This window comes from Sapajus apella, unplaced genomic scaffold (genome assembly GCF_009761245.1).
Source record: "Sapajus apella isolate SASKATOON/1434 unplaced genomic scaffold, GSC_monkey_1.0 scaffold229, whole genome shotgun sequence".
In the NCBI taxonomy this organism is placed as follows: Eukaryota; Metazoa; Chordata; class Mammalia; order Primates; family Cebidae; genus Sapajus; species Sapajus apella.
Window position 1 is genome coordinate 337,181 of NW_022437169.1, and position 15,974 is coordinate 353,154.

Below are 15,974 nucleotides of genomic sequence, written 5' to 3' on the forward strand. Positions count from 1 at the left end.
ATTAGCTTAGGTCTGAGGTATAATGACTAATCTCCACGAGTCTATGCCTGATGGTGATAAAGAGAAACAGTTATGACATACATGGAAGAACCGGAAACAATTACAATAAGTGAACTATGCACAAAAGCCTTTTGCTCTGCATCCTGGATTCGTGCTTTTGAGCAGCCTTTTTGCTGAAAGCCTCATGAAATAGTTTTGTTTAAGTGTTATGTTTAAAATTTCCCTCTTACCAGTTGAGAGAATAATAATGCCGAGCTCATCTAATAAGCAAATGTCTAGTTTGATAAGCTTTAACCAAGCCTTCACACCCTGGGATGGTTGTTAATGACATGGATCAGAATCCCTGAGGTGGCTGGAATGTGACCGGTTAGTAGCACAGAAAGCTCTGCTTGCCTATAGAGGCTGTGGATATTTTTAGGAAGGTCATGCATTATGGGATGGAAACTTTATTTGTTTATTCACTTACTTATTTGAGATGGAGTCTCACCCCATCGCCCAGGCTGGAGTGCAGTGGCACGATCTTGGCTAATGGATTCAACCACTTCTCTGCCTCAGCCTCCCAAGTAGCTGGGATTTCAGGCACCCGCCACCACGCCTGGCTAATTTTTGTATTTTTAGTAGAGACAGGGTTTCACCATCTTGGCCAGGCTGGTCCTGAACTCCTGATCCACCCACTTTGGCCTCCCAAAGTGCTGGGATTACAGGTGTGAGGCACCACACCTGGCCTGGGATGAAAACTTTTATAAACAAATTGCTACATAAAAACGAATGTGCTGTTGCAGCACTTACAGAGGTCTCCTTTGCTTTGAAGCACCACTGTTTATAGGCTGCAGACTGTAGAGGAAAGTACTGGGAAATGGCACAGGTCACATGGGCCAGTACCATGTTTTAAGGTCAAAGCCGCTGTTATTTTTAACAGTGATGTATCTCATTATTAAAATCAATCACTTTCGCCATCTTTAAAATATTTTGGTTTTTAAAAAGACAAGGGCCTGTGGCTCCAACTATTTTGTTGTATGTACTAACACAAAGAAATTAGTTTTAATTGATGTTTCTAAATGATTCCTTTTGTAAAATGGTAGGAGAAAATGAACTGGGCCAGTTAAAATGGTATCTGGGCCTTTTTCCCCCTTAGCCAAATCCTTCTTTACAAAGTCAGCATCATTTATAGAGTTCCAGTCCTAAAACTGGGTGGCAGAGAAATAAGTGATGATTCAAGTTACCTTGCAGGAAGTGCAGAAGAGTGGGTGGGAGTGCTGGACAGGTCAGGACACCCCAGGTACTAAATAAACATTTTGTCCTACTGAGGCCTGACTAATGGTGATTCTCAGAGGGGTGGAGGAAGACCACTGCACAGCCACATCCATTCTCACACACTCTTTTGGTTGCCCCTGCCGGTCAGCCTGGCAGCCTCGAGCCAGTGGAAGAACTGTTCCCAATCACAGAAGGAGAGTTCCAGATGAGAGCACATGGGGAAGAGGGGCTCAGCCAATTCCCTGCACATTTCCAGGAGTCACAGTGAGTAGCACTGGTCTCTACTAACATGCATGCCAAGGATGGGGGGCTGGAGGGAAGTGGGGACATCTGCCAACAAAAGAGCAAAGAACATAACACACTCCATTTCCCATTCTAATACTGATCCTTTCCAGGAGATGAAAGAATAAGATGTGTTTGGAGAGTGTGTGTGTGTGTGTGTGTGTGTGTGTGTGTGTGACTGCGTATGTGTACATGTGTGTGAATAATGACTCCTAAACAAAGGTGTGGGAAGGACCTTCCTCTACCAAATGACTGGCTCACATGCCCCCTTCACACTCTGACTCATGGTAAGGCTTAGGAATAAGAAATAGAGGCTCGTGGCTGCAAGACTGAAATTCTGTCTGCATCTTTCCATACGCTCATTAAAGTGAGAAATGCAACTCTTATTTCCATCTGGTAATCAAATGCCCAAGATATGCAGGGCCAGGCTATTGTGCTCAGACTAAAACTCTAAGCATTTTGCTGGAAGAACTTGGCGAGGTATTAACCCTAGAAAAATGTGGAACAAACACTTCCTTATAACCGCAAAATGTCTTTTTTTTCTTTTCTTTTTTTTTTTTTTTTTCCCGCAAAATGTCTTAAGCTCTACTCTAACATTTGCAAACACACATTAATTTACATACTAAAATAGTAAATGAAATTCCTTGGAAGTTCAAAAAAAGACCTTTCAAATCTTTTTCATCACAACAGAGTGGAAATCCATCTGTCTTCAGAGTTGTCGAACTTTTCTTTCTGTACTTTTTATGTTGACATCTAACTTGTCCACTTTGGTTGTCAGCCGGTCAAGAATGTCATCTTGCTCCTCAATTTCCGTCTGGATCCCCAGGGCTATGTCCTTCAAACGGCCCAGTCCCATGGACAGCTCATCTGTGGGGGAAGGAAATGACACGCAGGCCTGAGCAAATACAATCACGGCACCTGCAAATGCTTCCTGATGGTGTGGGTAAGGAGGAGAGACATGCCGAGGAATCTCTGTCGCCTGGTGGGACTGCACTTACTGCAGAGATGAGTCTTGACTTAACTGATTATATCAGGGTAAAGAGAAATGCCTTTTTCCCAGGTTTGTTGACTGTGTGTATTTGTGCACACTGGGGTAGGGAGACATGTCCAGGGCTGCTTTCTGTCTTTTTACTAAGAACAGCAACCAGGAAAGAGCCAGAGGGGAGGGAGAAGAGGTGGTGCTTTGTAAGCCTTCTTATTTGCAAGATTAAATATAAAACACTAAGCGAAAAAAGATCAGGATATACAAATGCCCAGCACTGGCACCACAAATCTGAGTGAAATGAGTTTTTTTAAAAAGGTAGTCTTCGGGCTGCATGCGGTAGCTCACACCTGTAATCCTCACACTTTGGGAGGCCCCAGTGGGTGGACTGCGTGACATCGGGAGTTTGAGACCAGCCTGGCCAACAATGGTGAAACCCTGTCTTTATTAAAAAATACAAAAATTAGCTGCGTGTGGTAGTACATGCCTGTATTCCCAGCTACCCAGGAGGCTGAGGCAGGAGAATCACTTGAATCTGGGAGGAGAAAGTTGCAGTGAGCTGAAATCAACGCACTGCCCTCCAGCCTAGACAACAGAGCAAGAGTCCATCTCAAAAAATAAAATAAAAAGATAGGCCAGGTGCGGTGGCTCATGCCTGTAATTCCAGCACTTTGGGAGGCTGAGGCGGGCAGATCACTTGAGGTCAGGAGTTTGAGACCAGCCTGGCCAACATGGTGAAACCTCATCTCTACTAAAAATGACAGTAATCCCAGCTACTTGGGAGGATAAGGCGTGAGAATTGCTTGAACCTGGGTGGTAGAGCCTTCAGTGAGCTGAGACTGGACCACTGCACTCCAGCCTGGGTGACAGAGTGAAACTCTGTCTCAAAAAAAAATAAAAAAATAAAAAGATAATCTTCGGCTGGGTGAGGTGGCTCACGCCTATAATCCCAGCACTTTGGGAGGCCGAGGCGGGTGGATCACGAGGTCAAGAGATCAAGACCATCCTGGTCAACAAGGTGAAACCCCGTCTCTACTAAACATACAAAAATTAGCTGGGCATGGTGGTGTGTGCCTGTAGTCCCAGCTACTCGGGAGGCTGAGGCAGGAGAATTGCTTGAACCCAGGAGGCGGAGGTTGCGGTGAGCCGAGATGGTGCCATTGCACTCCAGTCTGGGTAACAACAGCAAAACTCCGTCTCAAAAAAAAAAGATAATCTTCAAGTCAGGCACAGTGGCTCATGCCTGTAATCCCAGTACTCTGGGAGGCCAAGGTGGGAGGATTGCTTGAGCCCAGGAGTTGGAGACCGGCCTAAGCAACAATAAAAAAGAAAAGAAAGAGAAAAATAATATAATTTTAAAAATTGAAAAAAAAAAAAAAAAAAAGATAGTCTTCAGCTCTTTGCTTCTGGAGCTTACTGAAACTCATGGCCTCATGCTCCATGGAGTAGAGCCTGTGGTTGCCTCGGACCTCAGGAGGAAGCTCACTGGCAGCCAGGGCAGCAAAGGATAAGCAAACAGTGAGGCTAAGATAAAATGTGTGACAATGTAAAGCAACCAGGCAAGGGCACTGGAGTTGAGAGCCTGCCTGAGTTCTAGAAATAGCAGGGAGGGTGTGTTAAGACGGGAAGAGTGTGAGCAAAGGCAACACCCCGTGCCCCACCAGAGTGGCTGGCCTGGCCTGTGTCAGCCGCTGGAGGGCCAAGCTCCGAACCAGCCACCCGCCCTTCTGCCCTGGCCTACCTCCTGCTCTAGACTTCGTCCTGCCAGGACCTGCCCAGCTGCAAGTCCATAGTGCCAACTGTGCACCCTCAGACCCCTTGTGGCGGGCAGTACTTAGCACTTTGTCCTGTCTCCTGGAATTCAGTATCCTTCATCAGTGTCCCTTCTCCCACTTCCTGCCATCAGGCACCAACCACACCACCTGCTCTAACCACTCCCTTTCTCCTGGTGAAGGACAAAGGGCTTTCAAGCCTCTCTGGGTTTCTCTGGAGTAGTCAGATCTGGGCAGACACACCTTCTACCTCGGCGAAGTCTTTCGCTCTGGAGAACAGAGTCCAGGAAATAGAATGAGGAGGCAGCTGTCTGGGGCTTCCCAGAGAGTGAGCAGGAGCAAGGCTGCGTGCAGACACTCCACGTGCATCTTCATGGGTTTCAGTTTTGCCTCCCTCTAGATATCTTTACGGCAGTGGGCAGAGGGAGAGAGGGGAATCTTATTATTTCTCCCCTTCACTTTGCCAGCTCCAAACAGGGGCTGGGAGACTGACAGGGTGACCCAGGTCACCATGGGGGAGATTTCTGTTCATGGAGCTGCGGTAAGAGGAGGCAGCAAGTCTGAGACACTACCTAGAACAAAGACACGGAACTTCCCACAGGCCAGTACCTACTTGAACTTCAAATAACTGACTTCTCCATTCAAAAAATAATCCACTGGCCGGGTCTGATGGCTCATGCCTACAGTCCCAGCACTTTGGGAGGCCAAGGTGGGCCTGAGGTCGGGATTTTGAGACCAGCCTGACCAACACGGAGAAACCCTGTCTCTACTAAAAATACAAAATGAGCTGGGCGTGGTGGCACATGCCTGTAATCCCAGCTGCTTGGGAGGCTGAGGCAGGAAAATCGCTTGAACCCGGGAGGTGGAGGTTGCTGTGAGCTAGATTCCACCATTGCACTCCAGCCTGGGCAACAAGAGCAAAACTCCATCTCAAAAACAAAACAAAACACCAGGAACAACAAAACAAAAAACAAAATAATCACTAAGTGCTTGCCTGCTGGGCCCCAGGTACAAAGTAGTGACAAAATGGAAACACTCCCATGCTGCCTGGAATCTGCAGTCTGGTTGGGAAGACAGCAGGCAAACCAGCAGATACATAATCACAAATGACCAGGACAGCCCCCTAGAAACACAAGGGCCCCAAGAGATGGGGAGAGGAGGCCACACTAATGCAAGACTGACAGGAGAAGGAGCCAACCTGCAGAGAGTTGGAGGAGGCCACTCCAGGCAGATAGGGGTCACGAGGCAGAAAGAACTTATATCAGAAATCTCACACGAGCTTGCAGGTGATGAAGGCAGAAGGTACCAGGGCAGGCAGAGAGAGCCTGGACTGCACTGTGAGTGTGTGTGGGTTCCATGAGAGAGTTCTGGAAGAATATACCCCCTCACTCCTTTTTTTTTTTTGAGACGAAGTTTCACTCTTGTTGTCCAGGCCAGAGTGCAATGGTGCAATCTCGGCTCACTGCAACCTACACCTCCCAGGCTCAAGCGATTCTCCTGCCTCAGCCTCTCGAGTAGCTGGGATTACAGGCACCTGCCACCACACCCAGCTAATGTCTGTCTTTTTAGTAGAGATGGGGTTTCACATGTTGGTCAGGCTGATCTTGAACTCCTGACCTCACCCGCCTTGGCCTCCCAAAGTGCTGGGATTACAAGCGTGAGCCACCGTGCCCAGCCCCCTGCACCCCATTCTGTTTTGAAACATCATGCTGAAGGTCATGTCGCCAAAGTGCCAATTGCAACACTAGTGCTAACTCTTACCATGCCAGGCACTTTCTGGCTCGGGTAACTGTCCATTGTTCTCAGAGGCAGCCCGTTTCACAGAGGAGGAAAACGGGGCTCTGAGTGGCCAATGGGAAAAATGGAGTGAGCGGTCACGTCCAGGCTACACTCGATGGCCTCTCAGGGACTCCTGGGTCCCTGGGCGCTGTCATGAAAGTGAGAGGTAGGGACGGCTAAGTTGGGCTGGAAGTAGGAAATAGTGAGAAGTGGACAGATTCCAGAGACAGTGAAGTGGCAAAATGGATCTGGCTTAGTGTGGGATGTGATGTGTGGTGACGGAGCTAAAGCTGTAGGCTCCTGATGCAGGGGCTGTGCTTGGTGTGAGCTGCCTAAAGGACAGTGGCTTACAGAAGCGGGTACAGTGCTCAGTCTTACCTAGGTTGCTGTCGATCTTCTGGTGATAGGCTCGAAGGTGTGGGTTCTTCGGGTAAGCATCAGTACTCACAGCAGAACCAGCCCCTCTGGGTATAGGGTCTAAGTTTAGAAGTAAACACCATGAGAACACTTACTTGACATTTCTTCAAATGCTGTTTCATATACCCAAAACAATTTCATCTGAAAAATGGGTGGAAGGAATGAGGGGGTTGGTTCTGAGGCCATCCAGAGGGATGGAGGAGCACGGGGCAGGCTCATGGGCCAGGAGAGACACTTCCACGGGGCAAGGGAGGGTCCTGCTCTCCCTCAGTCCTTGGGAGATTGAAGACCTTCAACCTAAGGGTCACCTACTCAGACGCTGGTGCACAAGCTCAGGAAAAAGTCACACAAGTGACGATATACCAGTGGAACTGCAATAACACAAAACTACATAGGCTGTGGACAAGGTCTAAAAATACTAATTGTTAGGTTATAGAAATGGAAGTATGGGTAATTTTGTTTTTTTCTAAAATTTATTTCTACGCTATCTTTACACTTGAAACAAGCAAAAAAGAAATGTTAATGCACATTTTCCCCAAGAAATCTTCCTTGAACTTCAGTTTCTTCTTTTCTAAAATTATCTTTCTCAGCTTGAATGAACTTTAGTTTCTAAATGCACACAGAAAAGCCCTGTCATTCCAGTTATCTCTTAGGGAAATGTCACTTTCTAGACTTTGCATATTTCCTCCAGCATCAACCAACTGAAACCATTCTGCAAACTGTGTCAATTTTTTTTTTCAGTCTTTCAAGTTAATATATACCACACAAATGAAAACTCTCTTTAATTCCTTAAAATTGTGTCTTGGGTGAAGTGTCCTGTGCCACTTCTCCAGGGTATGAGGCGGGTTTTCCCAGCCCTTGCCTTTCAATTTACACTCACTTCCTCCACTTGCATTTCCAGACTGAACTGTGCTGATGATGTCAGTCTCTCCTGCTCCCAGCTCTTCCTCCATCTGGTCTCTCCTCAGCTGCATCAACCACAACCATAGTAGGTTCCAGAGTTTCCAAGGTGTGTTGTCTTCTTGAAGGCAGCACAGTAACCCTTTGGTTTCCAGCACCAATTTCAATGTACCTGGCTTTTGGGGGGCCTTTGGAGGAGGCCCCAGGAGTCTTAAATTCCTTTTCAGATAAGGAATGTTTCTGGGCTTATCACTTGATACCAGTGGGATGATTCGATCAACCCTCACTGTCTTGCACACCTTGTCCATGTGGCTGCTGCTCCTCTTGCCTGGGCTGAAGGCTGTATTAGTCCCCCACTGATGTTGTGACAAATGACCACAAACTTGTCTTTCGGTTCTGGGGGATGGAAGTCCAACATGGGTCTCACTGGGCTGAGTCAGGGTGTCCTCAGGGTTGCACTCCTTCTGGGGCTCTTGGGAAGAATCTAATTCCTTACCTTTTGCAGTTTCTGGAGTTCACCTGTGTACCTTGGCAAGTGGCCCCTGTCTCCATCTTTAAGACCAGCAGCATCTTCAGATCGCTGACTCTGCCACTCTCTCTTCTGTTTCCCTTTTCACTTAAAAGGGACCTTTGTGATGACAATGGACCCAACTGGACAACATAGGATAATCTCCCCATCTTATTGATTAGCGGTTATAACTCCATCTGCAACTGTAATTCCCCCTTTGCCATATAACCTAACACACTCACGGGATCGGGGATTAGGAAGTGGACAACTTTTGGGGGGACCATTATTCTATCTACCAAAGGGGTTTTTACTGCTGGAACAGCTGGAACAACTCAGAGCAACACAAGGCAGGAACCGATGATGGGCAGGCTCATTTTCTTTTCTTTTTTTTGAGATGGAGTTTCACTCTTGTTGCCTAGGCTGGAGTCCAATGGCGCAATCTCGGCTCACTGCAACCTCCGCCTCCCAGGTACAAGTGATTCTCCTGTCTCAGCCTCCCGGGTGGCTTGGATTACAGGCATGTGCCATCATGCCCACCTAATTTTTTTGTATTTAGTAGAGATGGGATTTTACCATGTTAGTCAGGCTAGTTGTAAACTCCTGACCTCAGGTGACCCATCTGCCTTGGCCTCCCAAAGTGCTGGGATTACAGGCATGTGCTACCTTGCACAGCTGGGCAGGCTCATTTTCAATCAAATGCAAGTCCCCACTTTCTTATTCTCCCCTGTATGGAGGGAGAGAAAGAGGGAGGTACCCCACCATAATGCACACCCCCAGGTCCCCGACAGCATGCTGGGTCCCTAAGGCCGTTCGGCTAGCATGGGTGATGCCAGCAGCTGGGGCCCCAGCCCACCTCCCCAGAGAGGTTGCCACTGCCTCCCAAGGACCAATGCCAAACCTAGAGGTCTCCCTCAAGAATTCAAAAGTGGGTGTGCACACAGATCTCCACTCACCTGTATCATCCAGCTTTCTAAGATTTGGGTGACTGGCCTGGTACTTTGCCTCCTGTTCTTTACTTGTACTTATGGCTTCTTTCAATCTTTGGATAAAAGTTCACAAAGAAAGTAAACATTTTAAAAAGGAAAAACCCCTATGACAGTGTTATCAATCTTTTCACATAATGCCTGTGTGCTAAAAATCAAATGCTTCCTCTGTGCAAAACTCCTTCTGACCAAAGTAGGGATTTCAACAGCTTCCCCCAGGAGTACAGTTGGCTGTGCAAGAAGCTTACGAATATCCCTGCCTTACATAACACCTGCGTCAGAAGTGTGGCAGCTAAGGCACGTGTGGTGGCTCATGTCTGTAATCCCAGCCTTTTGGGAAACTGTGGTGGGAGAATTGCCTGAGCCCTTGAGTGTGAGACCTGGGTAACACAGTGAGACCTTGCAGCATTGAGTAGCACTGAGTTAGGTGGCCCCACTCTCTCAGAGAAACCAGGATTCCTAGGACCAGGCAGATGAAAAGCACATGAAACAACCAAACGGGTACTTTAGACCACAGTCAGCAAACAGTGAATGACCTGCCGACCACATCTGGCCCACCTCTTGTTTTTGGATTATTTCCCAGTTCTTTTTTTTTTTTTCCTTTTTTGAGATGGAGTCTTGCTTTGTTGCCCAGGCTGGAGTGCAGTGGCATGATCTTGGCTCACTGCAACCTCTGCCTCTTGTTCAAGTGAAACTGCCTTAGCCTCCCAAATAGCTGGGATTACAGGTACATACCACCATGTCCTGCTAATTTCTGTATTTTTAGTAGAGACAGGGTTTCACCATCGTGGCCAGGCTGGTCTTGAACTCCTGATCTCAAGTGATCCACCCACCTTGGCCTCTCAAAGTGTTGGGAATTACAGGCATGAGCCACGGCGCCCAGCCTCAAGTTATTTTTATTGTGGTAAAATACACATAACAAAATTTCACCTGTTTTTATATGACCATGAGCAAAGAAGGGACTTACAGGTGACTATCTGAACCGCAGACGATGAACTTTGAACCTCAGGGGTTTCATTCTTCTCATTAGTGCACTTATATTACCAAAACACTGTATTCAACTATTACTGTTTTTGTTGTTGTTTGAGATAGGGTCTCTGTCACCAAGCCTTGAGTACAGCAGCACAAACACTGAAGTCTCTAACTCCTAGGCTCAAGTGATCCTCCCATCTCAGCCTCCCAGGTAGCTGAGACCAAGCACTCACCACCCTGCCTGGTGAATTTTTTTTTTTTTTTTTTGAAACAGAGTCACGCTCTGTCACCTAGGCTGGAGTGCAGTGGTGTGATCTTGGCTTACTGCAGCCTCCACTTCCCAAGTTCAAGCGATTCTCCTTCCTCAGCCTCCCAGGTAGCTGGGATTACAGGGGCCCACCACCATGCCCAGCTAATTTTTGTATTTTTAGTAGAGACGAGGTTTCACCATGTTGGCCAGGCTGGTCTCAAACTCCTGACCTCAGGTGATCCGCCCACCTCAGCCTCCCAAAGTGCTGTGATTACAGGTGTGAGTCACCGCACCTGGGCAATTTAAAAAAAAAAAAATTTTTTTTTTGAGACAGAGTCTTGCTCTGTCACCCAGGGTGGAGTGCAGTGGCACGATCTCGACTTACTATAACCTCTATCTCCTGGGTTCAAGCTATTCTTCTGCTTCAGCCTCCTGAGTAGCTGGGATTACAGATGCACAGCACCATGCCCAGCAAATGTTTTGTATTTTTAGTAGAGATGGCGTTTCACCATATTGGTCAAGCTGATCTCAAACTCCTGACCTCAAGTGAGCCACCTGCCTTGGCCTTCCAGAGTGCTGGGATTACGGGTGTGACCCACTGTGCCGGGTCTAATTTTTTAAAACTTTTTGTAGAAATGAGGCTTACCAGGTTGGCCAGGGTGGTCTTAAACTTCTTGAAATGAAGTGATCCTCCTGCCTCAGCCTCAAAAAGTGCTGGGATTACAGACATGAGCCACTGTGTCCAGCCTATTCCTGTTTTTATATTTTGAATTTGTCACTAAAAAGTTGTGAAAATATGTTTTTTTCTCATCACATAAGTCCCTATAAAATATCTTTGATTTTGCTCCATGGCCTAGTTTCCTAACACTGGCTATAGAAAGGGACACCTCTGGCAACTCAAAGTCATTTAGACTGTGCCTGATGCCCTAATTTTTCTATTTTTAGTAGAGATGGGGTTTTACCATGTTGGCCAGGATGGTTTCGATCTCATCCTGCTGAGCCCTCCAAGGTGTGGCAGGTGCCTCCAGCTAGGAGCTGTGCCTCTCCAACAGCCTGCTCTTCTCCATCTCAACAGCAGCCTGACCACTTCACCAGCCAAGCTGGGAACCATGGTTACCTGCAATTTTAGCCTTCCCCCTGCACAGTGCTACTCCCAGCGATCCAGGCAAAACAAACGGCCTCTTTTTTTTTTTTCTCTAAAGATGGAGTTTCGTTCTTGTTGCCCAGGCTGGAGTGCAATGGGATGATCTAAGCTGACTTCAACCTCCACCTCCCAGGTTCAAGCAATTCTCCTGCCTCAGCCTCCTGAGTAGCTGGGATTACAGGCATGTGCCACCACACCCAGCTAATTTTGTATTTTTAGTAGAGATGGGGTTTCTCCATGTTGGTCAGGCTGGTCTTGAACTTCTGACCTCAGGAGATCTGCCTGCCTCAGCCTCCCAACGTCCTATGATTACAGGCGTGAGCCACCACGCCCAGCAACAAATGCCCTCTTGATATCCCACCCTCCAGGTATCCCAGAAACCCAGTTTCTCCTACTGCCTTTTTTTTTGAGACAGAGTCTCACTCTGTCGTCAGGCTGGAGTGCAGTGGCGCGATCTCAGCTCACCACAACCTCCACCTCTCGAGTTCAAGTGACTCTCCTGCCCCAGCCTCATGAGTAGCTGGGAATACAGGCCCACGCCACTACGCCCAGCTAATTTTTGTATTTTTAGTAGAGATGGGGTTTCACCCCAGGAGGCGGAGGCTGCGATGAGCCAAGATTGTGCCAATGCACTCCAGTCTGGGTAACAAGGGCGAAACTCCGTCTCAAAAAAAAAAAAGAGATGGGGTTTCACCACGTTGGCCAGGATGGTTTCCATCTCTTGACCTCGTGATCCGCCCGCCCTGGACTCTCAAAGTGCTGGGATTACAGGCGTGAGCCACTGAGCCCGGCCAAGAAAGCCAATTTCTAGGGACAGTGAGACAAGTGATAAGAAAGTAGAGAAGGTTAGCCGGGTAATGTCTGTAATGCCAGCACTTTGGGAGGCTGAGGCAGGCGGATTATCTGAGGTCAGGAGTTTGAGACCAGCCTGACCAACATGGTGAAGGCCTGTCTCTATTAAAAATACAAAATTAGCCAGGCATGGTGGCATACGCCCATAATCCCAGCTACCTGGAAGGCTGAGGCAGGAGAATCGCTTGAACCCGGGAGGCGGAGGTTGCAGTGAGCTGAGATCGTGCCATTGCATTCCAGCCTGGGCAACAAGAGTAAAACTCCATCCCCCCCCAAAAAAAAAAAAAAAAAAAGAGAGAGAGAGAAGTTTAAGAAGGTGGTTCCTGGTCAGAAACCAAGTCTTACATAAGTTAGAGAATTTCAAATTAGGGGTAGTTAAATCTGTGACAGGAACGCATAAACTTTAAGTGGAAATGAGAACAAGCAGCATGGAAAGCTGTCAGCAAGGACAAACAGGGCTTCCCAAGAGACAAAACTTCAGAGAAGGCCAAATGGTTTGTGTGAGATAACGATGTACACAGGAAATGTATGACTAAATACAAGTTTGATTAGGAGAAACTTATTTTAAAAGCTTTTAAGTGGGCCAGGCACAATGGCTCACACCTGCAATCCCAGCACTTTGGGAGGCTGAGGTGGGAGGATCAGTTGAGCCCAGGAGTTCAAGACCAGCCTGGGCGACATAGTGAGACCTTGTTTCTACAAAAAATATGAAAATTAGCTGTGCGCGGTAGTGACGCCTGTAGGCCCAGCTACTTGGGAGGCAGAGGTGGGAGGATTGCTTGAGCCTGGGAGATGGAGGATAAAGCGAGGAGAGATTGCACCACTGCACTCTAGCCTGGATGACAGAGCGAGACTCCATCTCCAAACAAAACAAAACACTTTTATGTTTGTACAGACAGGATCTTACTATGTTTCCGAGGCTGGTCTTGAACTCCTGGCCCCAAGTAATCATCCCACCTTGGCCTTCTAAAATATTGGGATAACAGGCATGGGCCACCTCGCCTGGCCCTGCTAGGCCCTTGAAATGGCTAACAACTTCCTTCATCTCAGCTTCCCCTGTGCTTTAACTGACTTATGTCTGCACCAACCCCCTCCTTCAACTGGCGGTTTCCCTCAAAACCTTCACCCTCTGCAAAAGGTCAGGTCCTCTGTGCTGCCTTCCTCTGTTCCCAGGACCAACCTCCCTTTCCTCTGGACTGTCTGTGGACTGTCTGCCTCCCCCACATCTTCCAACAGATAGACTGCATTCCTGCAGCTACTACCCCCACAGAACTGCAGAACGTGGGTGAAAGTTTTGCTTTCTTGAATTTACTAAGAGATGGCAAGAATGCTAACAAGTGATTGGGGCTTATCTAGGGGCAGAAGGCCGGGCAGGGTACATGACTTTGGGGGACCTTGAAGCCCATCTCACTGAAATAACTATGGCTGCTTCACTGATGGGAAGTCTCTGTTGGGAAGTCCTTGAGTTTCCAAGATGCTTTAAAAAAAAAACAAAACTGCCCCTGGAGCCACAGGACTTTCATGGCTTTTATAGCTATGTTCAGAGATGTAGGGGCCTCCAAGAGCCCCAGAAGCAGCCTTTGTGAAGAGGCATGCAGGATGTGGAAGGGTGTGAAAGGGTGCTAGACACAAACTTGCCAGCTTCCCACTCCTCCAAGGGCTTACTCTGCCTCTGAGTCTGTACATGGAGGATGTGTAAGTCCAAAACAAATGAACATCCTACCTTCTCTTATGGCAATTAAATGCAGCCAAAGATTAGGATATAAAACACTTTCTGATGTGAATATTGAAAAAAACAACTACTGCAATTGGAGGGAAATGACAAATACTTAAAATTATGGTTGAACTGGAAAACCTGGAATGGTGATTGTGGCTGAGCCAAAAAAACAAACCAACTCTTATAACCTTAGCTAGTGCCTCCCAAGGGTACTCACTGAGGCCTGCAGGTTCCCAGGGCCAACTCTGCAGGTTCCTCTCCCTAAGTCTTTTTTTGTTTGTTTTTTTGAAACAGGATCTCACTATGTCACTCAAGCTGGAGTACACTGATGCGATCATGGCTCACTGCAGCTTCAACCTCTCTGGGTTCAGGTGATGCTCCCACCTATGCAAAAAGCTCAGGTCCACCTCGGCCTCCTGAGTAGCTGGGACCACAGGCATGTACCACCATGTTCGGCTAATTTTTATGTGTGATTTTTTTTTCTGAGACAGAGTCTCACTCTGTTACCCAGGCTGAGGTGCAATGGTGCAATCTTTGCTCACTCCAACCTCTGCCTCCCAGGCTTAAGGGATTCTCCTGCCTCAGCCTCCTAAGTAGCTGTGACTACAGGCAAGTGCCATCATGCCTGACTAATTTTTGCATTTTTAGTAGAGAGGGGGTTTTACCATGTTGGCCAGGCTGATCTCAAACTCCTGACCTCAAATGATCCACCCACCTTGGCCTTCCAAAGTGCTGGGATTACAGGCATGAGCCACCATGCCCAGGCTCACTTTTGTGTTTTTTGTAGAGACGAGGTTTTTTCATGTTGCTCAGCTGGGCTCAAGTGATCCTCCTGCCTCAATCTCCCAAACTGCTGGGATTACAGGCATGAGCCACCATGCCTGACCCTCCCCCTAAGTCTTGATGGCTTTACCTGCCTGTTCTTCCTGCTATCACCACCAGCTTTGTTACTGACATTGGTTTCTCCCAAGCCCCACTCTGAGCTTGAAGTAATTATCTAATTTCCTCCCTACCACACCCTACATCTTGATCTGGGTGGTGGCCACACTAGTGTACACAGGTTCACGTTCACTGGCTCTCCACTTAAGATGTGTGCGTTTTTACTGTACCTTAGTGATGCACTAAAAAAAAAATGCTCTGCAGTTAGGCATGGTGGCTCATGCCTGTAATCCCAGCACTTGAGAGGCCAAGGTGGGAGGACTGCTTGAGGCCAGGAGTTCAAGACCAACATAGCAAGACCTCATCTCTTAAAAAAGAAATAAAATTATAGAATTAAAACAAAGAGAGAGGCTGGGCACGGTGCCTCATGCCTATAATCCCAGCACTTTGGGAGGCCGAGATGGGGGCTGATTATCTGAGGTCAGGAGTTCAAGACCAGCCTGGCCAACATGGATAAACCCTGTCTCTACTAAAAATGCAAAAATTAGCCGGACATGGTATGCATGTCTGTAATCCCAGCTACTCGGGAGGCTGAGGCAGGAGAGTTGCTTGAACCCAGGAAGCGGAGATTTCAGTGAACTGAGATGGAGCCACCGCACTCCAGCATGGGCAACAGAGTGAGACTCTGCCTCAAAAAAAAAAAAAAATTAAAAAAAAAAAGGCTGGGCCTAGTGCCTCAAGCCTGTAATCCCAGCACTTTAGGAGGCCAAGGCGGGTGGATCACCTGAAGTCAGGAATTCGAGACCAGCCTGGCCAACATGGTGAAACCCCATCTCTATTAAAAATACAAAAATTAGCTGGGCATGGTGGTGGACACCTGTAGTCCCAGCTACTTGCAAGGCTGAGGCAGGAGACAAGGTTAAACCTGAGAGGCAGAGGTTGCAGTGGGCGGGGATTGCAGTGAGCCGAGATCGCGCCATTGCACTCTAGCCTGGCAAGAGGAGCGAAACTCCATCTCAAAAATAAATAAGTAAATAAATAAATCAAACGTGGGTTCAGGGTTAGGGAACCTGAGTAATCACATAATAGCAAACATTTTTTCTGGGTTAAATGGAAGAAAAAGGCGACCAAACCAAAAGAATACTAGGATTACAACTATGAAAATACTGAATAAGGAGAAAAATAAAATTTTCTGTTTTTGTGTTGTGGTAGGTATAGTATAGATTGTAATATGGTCACATTGTTTTTATAATAAAAACAGACACAATCATCTGAAATACCAA

At 47.4% G+C, this 15,974-nt stretch overlaps 1 protein-coding gene across 1 annotated transcript in view; it reads right to left on the bottom strand.

Moving 5' to 3' along the window:
• Positions 1-2,110: 2,110 nt before the first annotated feature.
• Positions 2,111-15,974, bottom strand: part of SNAP29 (synaptosome associated protein 29) — a 26,870-nt gene continuing 13,006 nt past the window's right edge. Inside the window, exons 3-5 of the mRNA XM_032271322.1 lie at positions 8,848-8,933; positions 6,448-6,546; positions 2,111-2,403 (exon numbers count right to left, since the gene is read on the bottom strand). Of these exons, the coding sequence (XP_032127213.1) occupies positions 2,246-2,403; positions 6,448-6,546; positions 8,848-8,933 (343 nt within the window). The 3' untranslated portion in view covers positions 2,111-2,245. The remainder of the gene's footprint in view (positions 2,404-6,447; positions 6,547-8,847; positions 8,934-15,974) is intronic.